The sequence below is a fragment of the Ammospiza nelsoni genome, chromosome 3 (genome assembly GCF_027579445.1).
Source record: "Ammospiza nelsoni isolate bAmmNel1 chromosome 3, bAmmNel1.pri, whole genome shotgun sequence".
In the NCBI taxonomy this organism is placed as follows: domain Eukaryota; kingdom Metazoa; phylum Chordata; class Aves; order Passeriformes; family Passerellidae; genus Ammospiza; species Ammospiza nelsoni.
This window is the reverse complement of record NC_080635.1, coordinates 46,970,357-46,992,743: the sequence shown is the minus strand read 5'-3', so window position 1 is coordinate 46,992,743 and position 22,387 is coordinate 46,970,357. Positions and strand designations below refer to the sequence as shown.

At 37.0% G+C, this 22,387-nt stretch overlaps 1 protein-coding gene across 1 annotated transcript in view; it reads right to left on the bottom strand.

The window, feature by feature from the left end:
• The window catches only part of FMN2 (formin 2), a 154,360-nt gene extending 132,588 nt beyond the window's left edge, over window positions 1–21,772 (bottom strand). Inside the window, exons 1-3 of the mRNA XM_059469064.1 lie at window positions 21,751–21,772; window positions 16,879–18,871; window positions 1,693–1,859 (exon numbers count right to left, since the gene is read on the bottom strand). Coding sequence (XP_059325047.1) covers window positions 1,693–1,859; window positions 16,879–18,820 — 2,109 coding nt within the window. The 5' untranslated portion in view covers window positions 18,821–18,871; window positions 21,751–21,772. The remainder of the gene's footprint in view (window positions 1–1,692; window positions 1,860–16,878; window positions 18,872–21,750) is intronic.
• Between the last annotated feature and the right edge of the window lie 615 nt (window positions 21,773–22,387).

The following is a 22,387-nucleotide window of genomic DNA, read 5'->3' as shown; positions in this document are numbered from 1 at the left end:
TGGAGATCTGGTGCTCAAGACAGCTGTATGCTCCTTTGAAGTATGATGAACTCCTGGTTACATAATAGGGCCGTACACCACTTCTGATACTGTGTGTTATACCAAGAGTGTGATCTATTTAGGGGATTTATACAGAAAAATAGTCACAGAAACTGTGACATTTGTGGTTTACTGATGGACTGAGTCACATTAAGATCGCTGCTAATCCAGCAACATCTTAAATTCCTGATCTTGACAGATGGTTGACGTGGCACTCGGCTACTACCATGTCCCTCCATTTGGATGTGTTAAACAAAAGATAACTAAAGTATCTGTTACTCAGGAAAAGCATGGTATATCCGTTTTTAAAAAGAGTATTTTCTGTTTATTTGCAAACTTTGAATTTGAGAAAAAATCTATTTAGAATGCAAGAGAAGCTTTTTTAAAATGTGGTGTGCAATAATCTATAGGAAATTGCTGGATATATGGTAACAGCAGGAGAGTGGAAAACACTACCGACTGTTTTAAATTACCTGAAAAATAAGAAACTTGTCTATTCTAGTAACTTTTATGAGTATATTTAACCACGAGCACTTTCAAATGCTGCGTGATTTTAAGTTGCCTGAGTAACCTCAGTTTTATAGTTAAACTGCATTTTCCAAATAATTTCAAAAATCCGTTAAAAAAAATGCCTCAAATGTTGCATCTTAAAGAAAAACAAAAAGTAACACCAAAGTCAAAACATAAAACATAAAGATATTGTTAGAGAACTTTGTAGATTAACTAGGTTATTTAGGAATGCTTGTATAAGAATTCAGTGGAAATAATTTATTCTCACAGTTATCCCTTTTCTAGTTGTGTAAAACTATTCTTCAGGAAAGATTTAAAGAGTTAAGAAGTAATCATGTTCTCATATCTATGCCAATTTTTTTTTGAGTGTTTGTAACCAAAATTCAGCTTAATGTGTAGAGTAGGGATGATCTTAACTATATCAGCAAGACATTAAGTAGATAAGTTAATATTTGTATACTATTGTGAAGTTAATTAGTAGAGAGAAAAAAACCTAATTATCTTTAGCCACATAAAATGGTATTAGGTGCCATAGCTTACAACAAGAAGATCCTAATGTTGAATTAATTATCCAAGAGAAAGGAAAAGTATGTAAGGTTATGTCTACACCCAGGTTTGTAACAGTAGGCAAACACCTGGCCAGATAGCCCACAGGTACAGATAACACTGTAGCCAGAATGCCAGCATATTTACATTGACCTCTGCACTATTTTGTATCAAAAGCATTTCAGGGGGGGAAAAAAACCAAAACAACCTAGCATAGACATCTAGTTTGAGTTCTGTGAAATTTTGCGACATGATGTTTTCTGGTTATCCATTGATTTATATTTTTTGGTGAAGCAGCTATTGATGGAAATCTTGGTAGTCATACTGAGTGCTTGGATTCAAAGAAGACAACAATGAAAACTGCAAATGAAGGACAGACCAAGATATGAGTTAAAAAATTATGAAATCAAGTTCTAGGAGAACATGCTGATGTGGATACAAAAGCGTACATACCTTAGCAGAGAAAAAGAGCTGGTCACTCTCCTAAGGGCAATTTTCATTAAAATGACAAACCAAATTCTTTCAGGAAGGATAAACTATTAGAAAATCATGTCCCGCTTTAAAAAAGAGACAAAAGACAACTTTTTCAGTACTTACATCAAACGTGGGTGTGCTTTGCTTGGCACTCTGGTTACATGGCTCTCTGAAGCAGTCAGTGAATGGAAGCAAAAGACCCATTGCAATAATGCGAGAACAGAGCTTTTCTGCTTCTTCTTGTGGTGCATTTTCCTGCTGGCTGAAGAGCTTTTCCAGCAGAGTTCGTCCTGCCAAGGTGATGAGAGAGCAATAAGAATTTGTAGCTACACGCAGGACACGAGTATTTAGGCATTACAATGCGTATTGAAAACTTGAATTATTAGAAGTAAAAAATATTAAATAAAAATATTCTTAAGAAATGTGTCTGATAGTAAGTCTTCAATATAAAACATTTCTACATAATGATTGTAAGTGCTCTGGAACCTGATTAATTAGGATCAAGAAAATTTTCAAGAAAAGTATGTATACATTATATGTGCCACTGCACTGTAAAGTATGAACAAAAATCCATGACTTGTTATTGTAGCATCAATTTCCTATAAAATTTTTCTGAAGAGAAAATCAAGACATTAGCAAGAGATGAAACAACTTCTTCCAAATATGTCACACAAAGTTAATGCAGAGTTTAGGCTGTCAACTCCTGGAATGAGCCCTTGTTTTTTGAATCATAAAATTGTAATAGTCCTTGAGAAATTTTGCTCTGTTTCTTTGGAGAAACTCTCAATAAAAGAATAGTGACAAAAAACCCTCATAAATATTCTGTGTAAAATTGTATTGTATACAGCTCCAGAGTGGTAGAGTGCTCCAAACTAAAATGCAGTGTCACAAGCAGCAGTTCAGAGAAGAGAAGCTTATAAAGAGCAAGAAGATACTTATTCTTCTTAAAGGGCCAGATTTCATTACCAAAGTGTTTTCTTTTGCTATCCAACCAGAAAATGAAAGGAAAGCATATGTTATATAATATATAAGAGGAGAAAATCTTAGTGGTTTGAAATATGACAATGTTTTGTGAATTTAGCCAGAAATAGACTATAAAAAATAGTTACATACACAGGTTGCAGTAAAATCTACACAGTAAGAATATTAAATTGCTTCAGCTCTAAAATGTCAGATGTAAAAAGATGTCAAAATTCAGATTTACATGATATGGATAAAGAGATGAAATATAGATAGAAAAAGAAAAAACAAATGGAGTAATAAAGTTAATTTCATGTTTGAGTATAAACTAGCTGGGAATACAGCTTGTACCTAAATAAGTTCTATAGCCTGTTTTTTCCAGCCACTCATTCAAAGCCAAAATTATTAAAAAGAAAAAAAAACAACAAACAAAACCCAAAACTGTTAAGAAAGCATTTTAGTGTAATTTAGCATAACAAAAAAATAATTGATAATTACAATTCTACTGGTTTTTGCATGCAAGATTTCTGATTGAACATTAACTTTGTTCAAAATTTAAATTTTCCCAGGCTTTCTGAACATACTAAAAAGGTTTTTCTTTCAAACATCTGGAAGCAATTTTAAAAGGATTCTGTAAGTCACATTTGGCTAGAAATCTCTGTAAACTTAATTTAACGTGACAATACACTAAAATAAACAATGCATTAAAATGTTGGAAGTTGTTTCTAAGATTTTCTTCTCCACATCTGAAGATCTGATAATTATCTGATTATTAGTCCAAGTTTGCTAGACCTTTATTAGACAAAATATAATACATTCAAGGGAATACAACAGGAGATAAGCTATGAGATAAACTTTTACAAGACATAAATTTTGTTACGTTTGATAGTTCGATTGCTTCTGTTTCTTGGCTGCACCACCTAAAATGCAATGCCAACAAAACTGCTTAATCAACATATCCCTCTATCAGAGTTCAGCTGTTAATTCTTTAAAATAATTTATTAGTTCAAGGCACCTTTCTTGCTGACCACAGAGGAGCACTTTGCTCACACCCAGAAAGAAGGAATTATACAAGAAAATTACACATTTCTGCATGCCATGTAATATATTGAAATTTTATCCATGACTACTAAGTATCAGATTTGATAAATTTGCTTTTTTTTTTCTTCCCCTGGACATTTCAACATTTAAATAATCTTGTCATGTTTAAAGAGCAGTCTCCTGCATATTCAGAAAAAGAATAGCCCCTTCCTTTTGCTTTCACCTAATTAGCAGGAAAAATATGTATAAATTACAAAACAGGATATGTAGCTTTTCTCCCCTTAATTCACCCAGTCTTTTGCTAATTTTTATAACATTTAACTGTGTTGCTCAGGTTCAAATAGATTGTTCAGAAACTTAATTGCTATTCAATTGCAGTTTAATTTTCATACTAATTTTAAACTATTTTCTAAAATATGTATTATTCAAACAACAGAAAATAAGTATATGTATATAAAAAAGTCATTAATGAATTTAATTAACTCAGATTATGATAAGAGAAATTATATCATTTTGCCCACCTGAGCATGAATAAGTCTTGGAATAAATAAGATTGTAAAATTATTTCATTATGTTAGCAACTACTTCTTAACCTAAAAGAAGTAAAATTTAATTTAAACTGATTTCAGGCTAAATTTCAGTCAACTAAAAGACTTTTAACTACAATTTTACATTGTTAGTTTATAAATAAAAGGCTCCAGCAACAGCTTTTGGCCTCAGACACCTTAATCATTCATGAGGTAAATACATGAAGTAATAACTTCTGGAGGTGAAGATGTTTGCAAATAATTTGGAACAATTAAATTATTTGTAATTTTATAATTATTAGATGATCAGCTGATTTCTGCTATGAGTTGAAATGGAATGGCAAAAAATTTCTCTTGACTGCCTTCACCTGCTATGGAACCAGTAAAAATTAAACCCAAGGTCTCTGAGATCTCTTTTTTCCACTAAGAGGTTAAATTGCCACTGCTCACATTTAAAACATTTCTTCCTAGAAATCCCAGGTCACTAAGTTATTGAACCCAATTCTTACCTTTCCCCTAATTATTTTGGCAAGGCATGGGAAGCATACTAAATTTAGAATTAGACAAGAACTTCAGCTTTAGATCAAATAAGCATTCTGAGCACCCTGCCAAAAATCTTCAGCAAGTAAGATGACTATAAACTCAGAAGATATTTTTTAGGAGCTTAGAATAACTTATTATACCCCAGTGAGGAATTAAAAGACTTTCATTTTTCTTCTGTTGCAAAAAATTACACAATTAATCAACTAAAAGAATGAGAAGATGAGATTAAGTATCAGGTATTCTGGACTTCTGTGTATATTTTGTTATAATTTGCTATTGTGACTCAGCAAGAATCTTTTGGCTCAGCTTCCAAGTTCCTTATTCTCCACGTCTAGATGACCTGCCTCTTTCTCCCATTCCCATGAAGATGAAGCACTATTGATCTTGTCTCCTCCACTATGACACAACAGGTCCTCATCCAATCCCTCTGATCAAGAGTTGAACACGACTGTTCGCGAAAGCCATCTCTGTAGGATATGTAATCTATTCACTACTGAATGAAAATTCACATGTTCCAGTATGGTTTCCTTTCATACTGTCTCCCTGTATGAAAAATGTGGGTAAAAGAGTGGTCAGCATTGTCCACGGAGAAATACAAGCAAATCCTGACTCAATGAATTCACCTTATAGATCTTTGATACGCTCAGAAGACAAGCCCTTCAAAGAGCTACAAGGTGAGCAACAAAATCCTTAAAAAGCAGCAATACCATAAAAATGTTGTTAGCTTTGAATTTGCCTAATTATCAAGGGGAGGAAGAGACAATAATGGAAATGAAAATAGGAAAAAAACTGGAGTAATCATACTCACAGTCTTACTGAAAACGTACACACTGAGGCACTGTGCTGCAGCAGAGCTTGCAATAATGCTTCCCTGAGGATCTTGCTGTTATAGCCTCACATTTATCTTTAAAGATGTTCTTCTATCCTCCTTATGCTGGATTTCCAAAAGCCCAGGAGCACAGCTGGTAGTGAGCACCAGTTGAGACTAATGATCAAAATGAGTTATACTCCAAAAGCTCCCCCTTCTGCCAGTCTCAGTGACTGCCTCTCCAAAAAGCCAGAGCACTACACCACACTTGCACCATTGACACAGCAGCTGCATCAGTACATCTTAACCTACACACACACTGCAGACTTTCTACTTTTATTGTTCCTAATGCAAAGTGAATGGCTTCAGTATAGCACGAGTTCTGAACACCCTTATTCAGTCACCTCAAGACCTAGCTATGTACATATTACTCACATCTTTAAATGCTGAAATCTGCTTGATTCCTTTTCCCGTTTACTCTTCTTTTGTCCATTTTAGTAAGATCAGAAATGCTCACACAGCAAAGCGATTTTATAAGCTTTGAAGCCAAATGTGCCATAGGCCTTGCTCTATTTTTAGGAAACAGTACAAGAAATAAATGAAAAGGAAGAAGAAGTAGACAAAATGGTGAATTTCGATTTACAATATTTTCTTTTAGTCTTGCAAAATGTGAAAAGACAATTGTAGTCTTCTTACAGTTTCTCATTTAGAAAGGATTTCAATTATGAAAATAGTTCTGCAAACAAAGACTAACAATATACAAAGAACCCCAAACTAAAAAGAGAGAGAGAAAATAGGAGGGGAAAAAAAAGGAGTTGCATTCAAAAATTAGGAAATGCTGTACTTCAGCTATCTGCTGTTCAATATTAGTCTAAATTATTCCTTCATTCCAATTCTTTTTCTATCTCCTTTTTTATGTATGCTGCCAGCAAGGTGGCAGCTAACTCAGGCCTCAGTCATCTGGCTCAGCACCTGAACGGTGCAGCACCAAACATGCCCCAGAATGCCAGAAGAGGACAAACATGTCAGAGAGACAAAAATACTGTAAAGATGTTAATATTTTTAGCTGAGATAGCAATCGTAACTACATGCAATTTCTTAAAATTTTCCGTACATATGCACCCATTCATTGTATTCGCTCAAACTATACAGCAAAATCTTAATGAACAATTTTTCAGGGCAAATCAGTTAAACTCCATTTTCACCCTTTTGCTGTTCAGTGTACTTTACCAGGTCTCAAATATTTCAAGCATAATAATATTTTACATATAAAATTGTTATCTCAGTGACAAAAAAGTATTAAAATGCTTTAACGTTTTTATTTCATTTCAAAATCTTTTCAAATTTCCAGTTTTTCAGCTAACCTATACCACTCAGCCTAAATATAACATGCAACACATGACTGCTGAGAAAGAAGAGGCTTTCCAAGATCCACATGAAACCTGGGAATGTGCAGAATGAAAACAGAAATTGGTATCCTTGCCAACTTTTCTTCAGATGATAAGTCCAAGTACTGCATAACAGCATATTAAATATGCATTTGCAGTACAAAAGAAGCAATTTAGTTTTGTCTGTTATTTGCCTGAAGACTGACCTGGGAGATTACACCCAAAATTCCAGGATTAGAAACTTCATTTATTGTTCTTTTTCACTGCAGAGTTTCTAATCCTCTTCTGATTTAAATTGGAAAACTGTTCTAGATGACTCACCCTGTGAGGTTGCTTTAGCTGTTTTGTTTTCTGTTTTCTAGGTTTTTTTCTTTTTTAATTTTTTTTAAGGGATTGAATTTTTATTGACAGATACTTTTCTAAAATCATGTGATGTATGTCTGACAGCCTGGTTACATAAAACATGGAAAACCTAGTAAGCAACAGCCACTGCACAATATTGTTTCATAACAAAAAGAAAAAAAAAGCCTTCTGCTTTGAATAAACACAAAATAAAATAATTTTAAGTCTATAATTTCTAGGCAGCATAAACTTTAAATGAAATTGGTCAAGGTCTAGGGTTAGGGCACACATTGCTATAATACTGTCAAATATATTTCCTTTTGTTCTTATTATCCATGTGATAGTTGATCTCTTCTTTCACTGATTGTACAGAAGCCTATGTTTCTAAGGGGGGAAAAGCCCACAGATTATATATATCGATATCTTTATATATTTCTACTGTATATTTCAATATTATGTATAAAATACTATTTCTTCATATTTATATATTATGCTTTAGTATTTAGAATGTTAATCAAGTTAACGATATGTGGAAACACCAAAGAAGATTGTCCTTCCTTCTCTGATGTTCCTCCTCCAGATTTCCTGGCTATGTTCACATGGATGGTATGAACTAAACCCACACATCATCTTAAATTCAGAAGTCAAAGTAGAAAGCCTGTCTAAGCCTGACAATTAAGAAAAAAAGACATATCAACATTATCTCCCTCATTCCCACAGTTTTCTATGGCTGCCTACACACAGTTTCAAAGTCAGAAATGTCTATTTATTAAATTACAGAGAATAATGTATTGATTGGATCGATTCATAGACTATTCAAACAACAAGAATAACACTATCAATTAGTTTTACATTTCTCAGTCCTGTACTTGATTGTCACAGTAAACACTATGCTTTACTTTTGCCAAGTTGTCTGAATTTCTTGGCATCTTAATCTCACTCCTTTTACAATGTCCTGTCTCTCATAGTATCTTTGTTAAGTATTAAAAATTTTCCATGTAACTCTTCACTAGCTCTAAGGATAAGACCAGAGTACATCAACTGTGCAACTCAAGCAAGTAGGTTTTTTTCCTTTATTTTAGCCTTACATTTATCCCTAAAAATTTAAACAGATTCCGGATTGTGCAAGACAGCTTTAATAAGTGTATAAACTGTGAGATTTCAACTCAGCTAAGAATAAGCAACATCTTACACAGAAAAAGAAAGAGAATCATATAATTCTAACAGCTTCAAGTGCTTGAAACATCCCAAAGAGAGCTAAGGAGCAAGTGTGCATGCTCCCTTTTGGAAGCAAGGGCATTAGCTGCCACTGGAAGAGAATCCTGCCCCTGCTCCCAGGTGCATGCAGGGCAAAAGTAGCACCTCAGCAAAATGGCCCTGAAATTCTTCCAGAAATGCCCTGATGGAAAAAGCAGAAGTCTGACAAAATTTGAAAAAAGGATTCTCCAAAATTAAAGGTGAAAAAGACAGATCACTGAATTAAGGAAGTAAAAATTCACACTGGAAAAGATGTTACAGTTTTCAAAAAGCCCCACATCGCCGCCTTGATCTATAGTTCTTGACTGAGCCAAGCAGCTGTATTTTAAAACAACCTGTTCATTTGTGCTGACTATGAGACATGACAACACCACCAATTTCAGCATATAACCCAGTGGTCTATTATAAGATTACTTAAACAGATACCGTATTTCCACAAATCATGCTAGAAAGCATGTGAAAATCTAATTAATGCAGACCTTCATCCTGATGAATGAAATCCTAAGGTCAGTAACTAATTTTGAAATTTGTGTCATAATATAGAAAGACAGAAATAGAATGAAAATTTTACTTGGCAGTAAAAATATCAAGCCCTACAAGTGTCATGGTCAGGACAAAGGTCAGGACGTAGGTCTGCTCTTGTGTTAATTATGTAATATACTTTCCACAGCCTGACTGAGCCCATCAATCACAACACTAGGGGGGAGCAGGCCAAAATGACACAGTTCCTCTGGTGGCAGTGAAGTAACATGACAGAGTCCCTTATCTAAAACCACCAGGACTTCTATTCTTTGGCTAAATGATTTGCAGTGTTACCATTATATATGGAAATGCAGATGAACGCCTCTTGTGTTGTCTAGAGAGCAGCTGTAAATAAAATGTTATCAATGTAGTCTTATTGATCTTTGCTAAAACCATGCTGCATTTGGTTGGTTTTCTTTACCCTTTTGTCATATACTCAGCAGTTAATTATATCTTATCATTTCCTCCTTCAAGACTTGTTCCAAAGACTTGCTTGCTGCTGCAGTCAAAAACAAGATAAAATTGGCCTGATTATTTGCAATAACAACATCTTACTTTTTATAAAAAGCAGGTATCATAGCTTTGCCATCACCAGAGCTTCAAAATATATTAAAATATTTGTGAGAGACTGTCACAGTGCTTTTAGCATTCTTCCAGATTAGCAAGTTTGTGAAGAACTCTGTCTCCCTAACTCAAACATAAGCTCCTTGAAATTTTGCTTCCATGGTTACTAAGATTTTACACCTTTCCCCCACAGTGAATTTTTTTACATATGACATATGTATAACAGGATAAGCTGAGACAGAATATAAAACTATTCTTTTATCCCTACCTTTTGCTATATATCATTTATGGATGTCATTTAGTGACATATATAGGAAAAAGTAAGAACACCTTTTTCAGAAGTTTTCATATAGTAAATTTCAGAAGCTGAAGAATTTAAAATTATTGTTAAATACCAGAAAATTCCTCAATTATGCTATAGCAGTGGCATGGAGGACAAGATGCCTTTCTAAAAATATGAACAACATGTTCCCCCACCCCAATATGAAATGACATGTCTCCCTCCACATGATTTCTCTTCAGGCATGCAGTACTATTGCAGCTTACAGAGGTACATTTTTAAACCTTCCCTAATTACACCAATTTATATGAAGGAGAACCTATATGTGTCTGTCTACCAAATATTTTAGGCACCATATGCATCTTTGGCAAATTTCATATTGTGTTTTCCAGGTACTTAGCTTCCTCTCAGCAAGTATTTAATTCTGTCTCTTTACCCTTTTAGTTTCTGTGGTGATTTGTGATGTGAAGGCAGTAGTCTATGCCAGGTTCTCACAGACTGCTAGAAAGCCACAATGATTTCTGTCTAGCTCTTTTAAAGTAAGAAGCTCCTCTGATGTCTTTTTGGGCATCTATTACTAACAGCATCTTTTGTCAGTCTAACCTGATGGAGACTATTCCTTACAACCCAATTTTGTAAAACTTTATTCCACATATAATACAATCTGGCCTATCTCTACCTTAGAAGTAAATTCTCAAGCTCAAGCTTGTGTGCTCAAGCAGCCAAAAGTCACAAGACACAAATGAACTCAACCAAACTGGCGGTCTTTAAAGTGAGACACAAATAACACATTTCGTTCAACCTACTCATTAGTTCCCAGGCATGCCTAGCTTTCTTTCTCCTCCATGACCTGTGTTCCCAAGGCCTGCTAATCTCCAACTTTAATAACTGATTTTTAATATTTATCAAGATGTACAAAAGCTTTTCTTTGTATCCATAAACAAACAACAGTTAGCTGAAGAAAGGGTAAAAGCAGAAAGTTAGAACTACATTCCACAAAAACAAAAAACTAGACATGCACACCAATGTATTTGTGCAGACATGTTCTTCTAGACTTCATTTGAAGGAAACTAGAAACACAAGTCCCTTGTTATAACTGGGGCTTTATGTTCTTTCACTGATGTAATCAAATATTTCCCTTAACAGTTTCTCTGCATAAATTATTTCTTGAATCATTACATGACAAAATAGCACTTGGATACACAAACTCTTTTATAAAGGCATTTTTTTTTTCTTTATAAACACTTCCTTTTCTTCCATGACTTTTAAGATGTGTTAAGGTAGACAGCTATTCTGATACTACAGCATAGATTTCTTTCTTACAGTGATTTCTTTTCCCTATCAGGGCAAGGAAGAAGAAAGTATGTACTAGGGGAAAAGAAACACCTATCATATCTCTGCGTCTTCAAGGGACATCTGAGACAGATCTTGTCAGCATCAAATGACCTCTAGAATGAAAGATGTCTTCTGTAATTAGTTCCACAGTAAAGTTATCTGTGTTTTCTCCTGATTCAAATTCACATCAGGTTCAGAGCTCTGGCATTGCTGAGAACTTTTATATAGATCCTGAGAGCAAAAAATTCATACTTATACTGACAAATAAGAATGTCTCAATAAATCTAATTTGTTTCCTGCCCCTACTTAGCTATATATATCAAGATGTCAAAAAGATTATATTGTTAATATTTATCTACTTCTATATTTATGTGTTTACATTTAGCTTTATACATATTAAGGTTTACTTTTACAACTTGTGATGTTTACACACACACTCTCATAACCACTGCTTCTTACTGTTGCAAAATTGCTAACTTACTTAATGGGTATACTGCTGTGCAACTACAGATGAAAGAAGTCATGGTCAGTATTTATCTGAGGATAAAACAAGATTTAGCATCAGAAAACATAACTCATTTCCTGGTCAGAAAGCCTAGCTATTTCCATCAGTGTAAAGAAAAAATTCTGGACAGCAGCAACACAGAAATAAAAGGAGGAGCAGTGCTTTTTTCATTCAAGGTAAAAAAGCCGACCTTGTTGTCCCTAATTTTCTTTACATTAACTGCAGGAATGCAGGAAGCTGCTGTTGCTTAGAGAAGATAGTAGCTCCTGAGCCCATTTTGCTGCCTTTTCTAAAGCATTTAATGAAATGCAACTGGCCTTCTATTATCATATCAAGAGGCAGGAATGAAGTGACAATGTAAAGTCCTAACATCTGTCCATCACCTTCCTGGTACAGCTTGCTTTTGCCCTGTTCCCTTTGTACCAGCTCACCCCATTCCCAAAAAAGAACAACTGCCTGCATAAAAGTAAGTTTCTGGAAACTTGCAGTCCAGCTAAGTGGTACAGAATGATGTTTTTAAATGCATCTAAAAATAACCCGAGCTGCAGTCACCCACACCCACACATATAGGGTTCATCACCACTACTCCTTATGTAAGCTGAAATTTTGGCAGAGGTAGTTCTTAAGGAATACACTTGGCCATATCCTGAGCTTGATTAAAACACTAAACAAACAAAATATCCTGGGTAATTAGTATTTCAGTAGTTTTTCATCACCTGTATTCACCACTTAGTCCTTCATATACAGTCAGCTTAAAATATCCCTAGAGTTGCGTTTGAAATCCAAGGTTTTTTGCCTTAGAACAGCACAAGTAAAAAAAGGACTTGTTTCAAGAAATAGGTTTTTTAGGGTTTTTTTCTGCAAATAAGTTCTACACACAGTTTTTGGGATTTTTTTTTTTAAATAGACCAATGATGTCCCAAGCTATTAAAAAGGCATGTATATTTAAAAAAAAAAATAAAGCACAATTGGATCCAAGAAATATAATCAAACTTAGCCTCCACATAATTATTCCCACTGAAATAATCCACTGCTCATTTCACAGAAATGAAGTCACTGAAGCACACAACATCCTTGAATGGTCAGTTCCAGACAGGCACCTTGTGTGATGGATATTCTAGTGGTACTGTGTCTCAGAATCAAATAGAGATGCACAAACTTCAGCTATAAATTGCCCCTTTTCCTTTCCCCCTTTGCACCCCAAAAAAGACCATCAGACAACCAAGACCCCACAGTCCTACTCCAGACACATTGGGCTGCCAATGATGCCTCAGAATGTGGCGCTGCTCAGAATGTGCTTGCCCAGCAGATAGAGCCACTCAATCTCATGACCAAAACCTGCTACTCCCAATGAAGTTCCAGATAAAGATCAAAGTATTAATCATGAGATCCCATCAAAACAAGCCTGTGGCAGCACTGAATTCCAGTGGAATTACTCATGTTGCTCCAAATCCCATATTGCAGTGCTGGCTCAGTAACATTAAAGTAACTTATCAGCACTCAGCAGTCTTTCAACAACATATTGCAGCCCATTTTCAAACACAATTTAGTACAGTTGAAGGGCCGTGTTGGAGTCATCCCCTCACCCCAAGTTTTGTGTGTGCTAGGCAAAAAGAGGAGGATCTTTCCCTTCAGATGCTCGCTAGCAACGCTCAGTGTGGCGTGTGATCACATACCACGTGGAGGGTGCTGCTGGGCAGCTCCCTCAGTTAGAGGAGGCTACACCCCATCTGATAAAAGAATCATCTGTATCACTGCTAACAAACATCAGCAGTGCAACAGCAAACCATAAGTAATCTTAAATAACAGCTGCATGATAAACAGTCTTGCTCAGGATGCCGACAGATACAAATCCATATTGCGGGCAGCATCACATGAATCAGAGAGCTTTTTTTTAAGCCTCATAAAAGGCATTTAAAAAGATCCACTTTGCATCTCAGAAAAAAACTTTCATCTAACTTTTTCAAGTTTTCACATACTTATCTGTACTAAACCTAGGTATATGCCTGCAGACACTGCACTGCAATTGCAAATGGGAAGACAGCATTAGCACAGTACAAAAGTAAAATAAAGCAGCAGAAATCAGCAGACATGAGTACACAAGCACAGCACTGGCTTCAGGTTTTGTTTGATGGTAACCAGGGTTTTTGTTTGCCTCCTCTTTACAGATAGAGCAGAAAAATATAAATCTCTGAAGAAAAATTTAAAGATAAAATATCTGTTTGAAAGAGCTTCATGCAGCAAGTGTGTTATAAGCAGCCAACAGTGATTAGGAAAGGCATGGTTTTGTCTGGGTCAAGTTTAATTACCATCTGGGGCAGCTGATGCAACTCATTCAATTTATGTAAAAGACACCCTTATTAGTTCCTCTGCAATCACTGCACCTCAAATTAATGCAAACTTTTTTCTAAATCTGTCTATTGGCCCTTTCACTTCAGTTATGTTAATGTTTGGAAACACCAGTTTCATTTTCCCACCCAGATACTCACTTCACTTTAGTGCAAATTATTCACTACCACATACCAAAGTGAGAGAACCAGCTCTTGTTGAGCTCTTGCTCTCCTGGGACCACCATATAAAACCATGGCTCCACTGTGCATTGGGTAATCTAGAACTTGTAATTACTGTCACTACAAATTCAAATGCAGCTATCCACATAAAATGTGAAATAGATCCAATGCCCGAATTACAGAATGGCCTTAAACTTGTCCATACCATTTTCCTAAAACATGCATAGAATTCAAAATACTGTACTTTTCTTCCTATAAAAATCAAAATTAAAATATGCAAAGTCTCTGCCATTCAAGTACTTGGCTTCCGTCTACATTTGACATTAACGCAGTCTTAAAGAGTTCATATGGCTCTCTGTGAAAACCAAATGGCACACAGCCAAACCACAACATGGTGCAAAAGTAGGCCAATCATCTGCATAGGACCTGCTGTCATTGAAATCGATGATAAAGTGCTGTGGAATATTTTACTTGATTCCAGTTGGAAATGCAGAGCAACACTGCAGTCACTGCACAGCAAAATGGGATTTCATGCTGTAGGCAAGAAGCTGTTTTGCATTCGGTTTGCTTTGTTTTTGTTTTTTAGGCTAGAAATATCCCACTATAAAGAATCTTATTTCTAAAAGCCTGATGCTAATTCCCAAATCAATATACCTCATGCATGCAAGTAAAATACATTTTTCACAAGTAATATCAAATGAAAAGAAAATTATTTCTGTAATCATTGTTGTGTGGAAAGGTTTCTTTAAAGAGGCTTTTCTACTCTTACAGCAATAGGACCTTATGGAAATAGTAATGTGAAGTTTATTTTCCCTTTTTAATGTACACTAGTTGTTATTTTTAAATTCTCAATGAATTTTAGCTTGTAAATACATTTTTTAAAACTGTGAATGGCCAAACAGAGATGAGTCATTTCCAGTTCCCTCACTTTAAGCTTTTCTGCATGAACTGAAAGATATAATTGTCCTCTGCTCGTAAAGACAGCTGGTATGTACATGCAAATGAGGGTCACTGTAATTTCCATAAGAGATAGAACTACTGTTGCATTGGACACCGGTCCCTTCACAATAACAGTCTAAAGCATTGGTGGGAAAAAAAACCCAAACCAAAACAAAAATTTTAAAGTAAATCAACACCTTGTGAGGAAATGTGAAAAAGTCTATTTCCAAGAAAACAGATATCTAAAAAGAAGTACCATGTTCTCGAAGTTTGCCATATACAACTTATTTCCATCATAGCACCACCATAAAGTCTAATTATAGATGTAGCAATTAAAAAATTTTTCAGTTGTTTGTACGCTGTCAAATGTTGATAGCAAAAAAAACCCAGTGTGCTTCTTATATGCTATTAAAGTAGTGAACACCTCAAACTGGTAAAAATTAGGCAGCATGTCCAAAATGAAGTCTAAGAAACAGGTGAAGGGGATTTAAAGCAAATTAAAAAAAAAATATTCAGCTCACTTCACAGTGGGCTAGTCTCAGAGGGGCTGGCTTTTTCTGTGTTAAAAATTTTGGATTCCGATTTTCTACACTGAAATTGGAGATTTTAGTTCAAGGCTACTAAAAATGAAAGCATTGTGATTTGAATCTAGAAAATAATTTTAGTTATTTACTTCCTAAATCATACTTTTTTGTTTGCTTTTCATAAAACCTCAAAAAAAAAAACCCTCACTCCATTTTTTGCAAAGACCTTGTGCTGGTGTATGGTTGCTGTGTTCATGTATCCAGAACTAACTTCATTAAAATAAAAACCTGATTTCATCTAATAGCAGGTACTCTTAGGGTATGTTTTCTTAGTTGTACAGGTTCCTCAAGTGAAAAATCTATGGAATATGCTGCTGAGTTTTCTCTGTATACATACCTCCTATGTGGCAGAAGTGCTCCTAATTACAAATATATTACCTTCAGAAAGAAACTTCAGGTGAGGGAAATAGAAAGGGAAAAACACCCCTCAGAGTGAAGGAAAATATAAGCATCGACTCACACTACTTCATTTGTGAACTTTCTATTCCCATGTCTTAGGGACAGGATGCAAGCGGCCTAGCAGGCAAGGTAAAGGTTTACTGAATGAGTCACCTTATGTAGCCTGAGCAGCAGCCTGTCACAGTTACCAGATTGTACAACCCCCAGTTTCCCTTCTCCTCCCCTGGTTTTGCTGCCTTTCAATGCATTCACTTTTTTTCTTCTCCTCCTTCCCCCTTTTGAAGAGGAAATTGGTTCCTTTCTGAAGTGCTGTCCATCTGTGCTTAGCATGGCCTTTTCCTTTTTGTACTAAGCAAATCCTCCTCATTGCCTTAGTTTAACACCAGGTGCAGCTCTCATGTGTTTATAGTACACTAGAACTGCACCTAGCACAAGAAAACCCCAAACAGGATCCTGGCTACAGAAAGCTTTGCATTTGAAAGTTCTATTTATGCAGAGAGCTGATCTGCCTACAACAGTGCAGCTTTTTGCATTTTTCAACAAGGATAATTTAAGGCATTCAGCCTTTTCCTACAGGATGTAGACAAAGGAGACAAGTAGAAAGAAAAACTTCAAAGAGTTATGCATTTCCTTTACTGGCAGTACTGCCAGGCTGATGAAATGTGACTGTGTTTGTAAGATCAGGCCTTGGATTGCAAGGCCAAGAGGTACTGCATGCAATGAATTAAAGTATTTTAAAAATATTTTCAAAGCTGTTGTGGGAAGAGAATAAAAACCAAAACAACTCTTAATACATATCACTCACCTGAAAAGACATTGGGAAATGTCTCTGTAGAAGCCTGGACCCCTGAGGACTTTCTTGAATGAGTCAAAGGCACTCTTTCCGTTTGAATTTTCTCTCTAAACCCCTTGTTCTCCAAAAAGTCTGCAGAGCTCACCTTCTCTGTTATCTCACTTTTGTGATTGGACACCTCTTCTGTCCAGTCTGCAGAGCGACTGAACAAACCTGCCAAACTAGCAGACCTCTTCTTCCTGACTGAGACTTTTTCCTTTTTGTGGAAGGACTCCTGCCTCCTTGTGAAGAGTGGGCTCTGGGATGGGGAGGGAGAAGGTGAATGGTTGGGAGAACTCAGTTGCCTAGTTGTGGTTTTGATGTAACAGGGATTAATTAGATAGGGCTTAAAACATCGGGAACCAAGCACTGGACTGTCCACTGTTCCTTCAGAGGACAAACTGCCATTTTTCATTTCCGTGGATAAACCATTATGCAGCTCCTCTTGACTGGCTGACAGAGTGTGTTTCCCTTCCTGAGTCTCAGCAGCATGATCACGGCCTGCATCTGAAATATCACTCTCTGTTATTGAGCCCTGAAAATCAACAGCCAGCCCTTCAGCAATTTTAGCCTCAGCCTCTGCCACTGGAGATGGAAAAGGTTCTGTGGAGCTGTGTGTCTGAGCCCCGTTTTCTACTGCAGTTCTATCCAAACCATCTTGTAGCTCACTGGCTACAGCATCCACTCCAGCAAGGGGCTGCTCCTCAGTCAGTAGCTGACGTTCCTGTGTTTCAAATAAGCCGTTACCAGGAGAGCCTGTGCCATTCACCGCTTCCTTCGGCTCACGTTCAGCTGCACAGGAGATGGGAACGCTTTCCACAATTTCCGATGCCGCTGGAAAAGCCCCCTCAGTGTCTGGGCTCCTCTCTTTGTCAGTGGTAGTTACTGAAAAAAAACGTTCAAAATCTAAGGGGGTTGCTTGAGAATTAGCCATGTGTCGGCCCATTGTTTTGGCGACAGAGTCCTCAGTTCCAATGTTAATTGCCCCCTGCTGCTGCTGCTGCTGCAGTCTAATAGCTTGCTGGATATCAGAAAGCAAATCCTCTTGTTCTGCGGCTGAATGGAAACTGTATATATCCGTATCAGAGCCAGAGCTGGTCCTTTGTCCATCCTGTGTCTCTGCAGCAGCTGGAACAGTTTCATTTCTGATTTCAAAATGTTCAACATCTGTGTCTGAGAGACCCCCTTCATCTGCAGAGATGCTTATATCGGGAGTTTTGGTTACAATTGAATGAGTACTGTCCAGCTCCCCAGGCTGCAGGGCCTGGCTTTCCAAAACATCCTCCCGTGAGCTGCTATTCCCATCTTTAGCCTTGGACAGATTTTTTCTAATCCTCAGATTTGAAAACACAGAGGGTCTGGAGTCCGATTTACCCTTCTTCTTCCCCGATTCGCTTCCCTTTGCATGCTTCCCCAGTCCCCTTCTGCCTCCCGATACCTTCTTTGTGCCGTCCGTATCCTTGGGCCCAGAGGCATCCTCTCCTCCTTCTTGCACATCACCTGCATTTTTCTTTAGCTTCCCATCTTGATTCCCCATGATTTTTCGCAGTGCAACACCTCTGGCAATCAAGCCATGCTCGCGGGTTTCATTCCTTTGGCCTGCTGGCAAGATCCCCTCTAGCGAGCCAGGTTTGTTTGCAGGCGGCGGTGATGCAAGTGAGGCAAATGCTTGCTGTGCCTCTCTCCCATCTGCTGGAGCTGCCCTTTTGCATAATGTGCTGCTCGCGCTGGGCTCCGCTGGGACATGCTCAGTACAGCACTGAGAGCTGCAGACAGCTCCTTCCAATGGCTGCTGCTCCTGGAGCTGCCTGCTCGCCGGGTTTCTGCTGCACTCTTGGTGCTTCAGGAAGGATTCTGTGAAAAGGGTTTCCTTTATAAAAGTCACTTCTTTTTCCACGGTTTTTATTGCCTGCATTGCAAGCTCAGCTTGTCACCAAATCATTTATGATTTCAGTGCTTCAAGCTCCTGAAGGGAAAAAGGAGAAAAAATAAGTTACTTTCATTACTCTGCAACTGCTCAAACAAATAAACAAGCAAACTTGGAAAGAGAAATATTATGATTATTTAATAGTTTATAAGGTGCTTAAGCATATGCTGCTTTGACAGATTACACAATACCTCTGGTGATTTATATGCTTGCTATTTAAAGGCCACCAAAACAATACAGAATTTTAAAAGAAGAGCCATTCTTTTAAAGTAGCTAAAATAAAGATAATAAACAGAAAGTTCTTTCCACATTTTTAAAGAGTTGCACTCAAAATTCAATGCATTGTGGTAATTATGCTATAAAAAACCTCCCACAATTTGTATTCTGAGAAGGTAGATATACTGTTATTCCCAGGAGGAATCAGCTCATCAATATTAAAACATATCACCATTGTTTTCCCTGATAAGAACATCTGGCATGAAACAAGATAAAACAAAAAAGAAAAATAGCAGTATTCAAATGCTACTAAGGAAAAAGATACAGTAAAGTACTCCTCTATTTCACCCAACATATTTAATAATTGATTTAGGTGGGAACACTTCCTTACTACTTTGAAAACTTGTTCAAAAGTTTTAATCAGTTCCTTCTTCTCCTTCATTTTTGCTTTAGATGTATAAGCTTCAATATTTCATAAATACATTTCCTGAACTTTTAGACATTTCCTTCCACTTTCAAAATTTAGAATTAATATAACAGAAATAGGAATCAAAGGACTTGAGAATGCAAAATTGCCAAGTTGGATCAGTTCATCTGTCCAATACCTTGGTTCAACACCAAACAGGTAGTAATTAGATTTTCTGTTTACAATTTACCATCTCTAAACTGCCCAGTCTATTAGACTCAGTTTCTGTGAAAGACTTTATGTATTCCTCATGGCTATGAAGTTCCTCAATTGCAATTTCCCTTTCATCAGCTCAAACCAATAACTTCATTCCAGAGAAAAACATTCTACAGGTTTATCTAACTCTTAATGTAATTCCTACCAGAGATTTCACTTCTTTTCTCTCCCTTAATAGACATTAAAGAAGAAGCAGTGCCATTCACGTTTTAAAAACAATACAGGCATCCTCCCCTCATACCCCCCTGCCCCCACTTCCTCCAAGATATCCAGATTTTTTTTCCCCAAAGATTTCTAAATACCTTTACAAATCTAGGCTCTCATTATATAAACAGCAAATCATTGCTTTTTATTTGTTTTGGAAACAATAACACTGGTAATAACACATGCAAATTAATTAATTTGGACTATCATAATTTCTTCCTTGTGCTTCTTGGTCACTTACTGCTCTGATGTAAGCCCTGTCCTGAGGGGCCTGTGGTTCAGGCATGTGAAGGAAACCTCTTGTCTACAAAAACTTGAGTGTTGTATGTGGATCAGATGACCTTGCATACTCAGTGGGATGATTTGGTTGTTTTGTTTTTGTTTTTTTTTTTAATTATTTTTCCTTATCTAACCAGGTCAAACATCTACTTTTTTTCTACTTTTATCACTTAACTTATATAAATATACTACCAAGAACTAGCATAGCAAAACCTGCAGGAGCATGTTACATGATTTTGCTTTTTTACTCCACTCTTGTTTTTGCTTTCTCTTATGCTACTTAGTTTCTACTTTGTTGCAGTATTTTACCTCTTACATAATTATTATGTATTCCCAAAAGGCTTTTGAAAGCACAAATAATTTCAGTCCAACTGAAGATACACAATAAGAATTGAGGCACAGTTTGAGAGAACCATTGCAGTACAATAATACCTTGACGGGTATTTTAACTGACTAGAACTGACAAACTTAAGCCTTGATTACAACTGGAGTACTTGTATCTTCCAGCCTCACTTAAAAACTCTTTTTCTGCTAAAATCTGCCAGAAATTAACATCATACAGGAGTAATATAAAGCTACAATGGACCAAATGTGTAAGGGAACTGTAGAATTAGTGTAATGTTCTGAAACATTCCCTTTCCTGCCTTCTCTGTAAACCTGCCTGGCAGATCCCAGACACTTCCATTACAACTAATGACAAATCACCAGAAGTGATTACTCTGCAAATTGTGTTGCAAAACCAAGTCATCGACACAGGTAGGCTTATGAGAGAGTCAAATTAAAGACCAATCTTCATTTCTTAATTAGCTACTAGAAGCTTATAATACGCTTAATTATGTTAAGTACTTTATTTCCTAGAAGTTTTCATACAGCACATCCTGATGAGTCAGTCATTAAAAAAAACCCCACATAATGTACAGCCATAGATTTTTTCAAAATTAAAATATATTATAATAAAAAATCCAAATGTTAATATTTGGGAGTGTGCTTATTCTCAGTCAGTCTTTTAGCTTCTAGAGAAAAGAATGTTATCAAAAGTCAGCAAGAAACCATTTTGGCATCACTATAAGCTACATTTTAAAAGCTGACATGTATTTAATATTTTACACCAAAAAAAGAGAGACTTTCAACAGACACTAAATGGAGAAAAGAAAAGGATTTCAAGAAAGTTCAAGAAAGATATTTCATTTTAGAGATTAACAATAACTCACTCTGTTACCACAACTTGTTCTTAGCTTGCTATAAATTGCCAACAAACTGCTGAGGCTAGTCAGGGAACCTGCCTGCTCATTCAATATTTGCCACTACTCAACCAGAAACACTGAGGGGTGAGACTACAAGCATGAGACCTGAGATCCTCCTAATCTCTCACTCTCCCCCTAAACTCAGGAGATGCAAATAGCAACACACAGAGGAGAGTCAAAACTCACAACTCAAGACACGTTGTCCTTGCTCTCCCAGAGACCTCCACATGAACACATTCCTGTTAAAACACAAAACCTTGTAACAGGACTGTGATTATTTTCGAGACACTTACCATGCCCTGCAGCCTCACTGGAAAGGCGAGCAGCTCCCCCAGCAGTGCCTGCCCAGCCCTTGATCAGCTGGGAGGGGAAGGGCAGCCCTGACTGCCCACACCTGGGCCCAGGACTCAGCCTCCTGGAGCTCAGCCAAGGCAGAGTGCCGCCCTCCTCTCGGGTCAGCAGCTCTGCCTCCAATTCCTTACAAAAAGGCTGGGTGACCAATTGGCATCCTGCCAGTTCAGACCTATGGCAAACATGGGCTGCCTGGAGGAAAAGAGGGGTGCCTAGGGGAGCCTGCTCAGTGGAGACACAGCTTTTTGGGGGTGGATGAGTGTTCACTATGCTTTACTGACTGTGGTATTTCATTTTGCTCTCAGCAGCAGTTGTTGAACAAGTCCCAGTAAAGTGAAGACAACACCCTGTTACTGCCTCAGGCCGTGCCTGCTGGAGTCCAAGCCTTTGGGCAGGGTTAGGCTTTGCCCTCAGGACCCCTGGAAAGGGTTTAATGCACAGAAGTACTCCTGTGAAAGACATTTGGTGACTGAACAAAGAGGCCTAATAACTTTTTCTACTGGTCCTAAATGAATAGTTTTGAAGAACTTGTCAAGGCATACCAGGAGTATCAAGAAGAATGCCAGGCTAAACAAAACA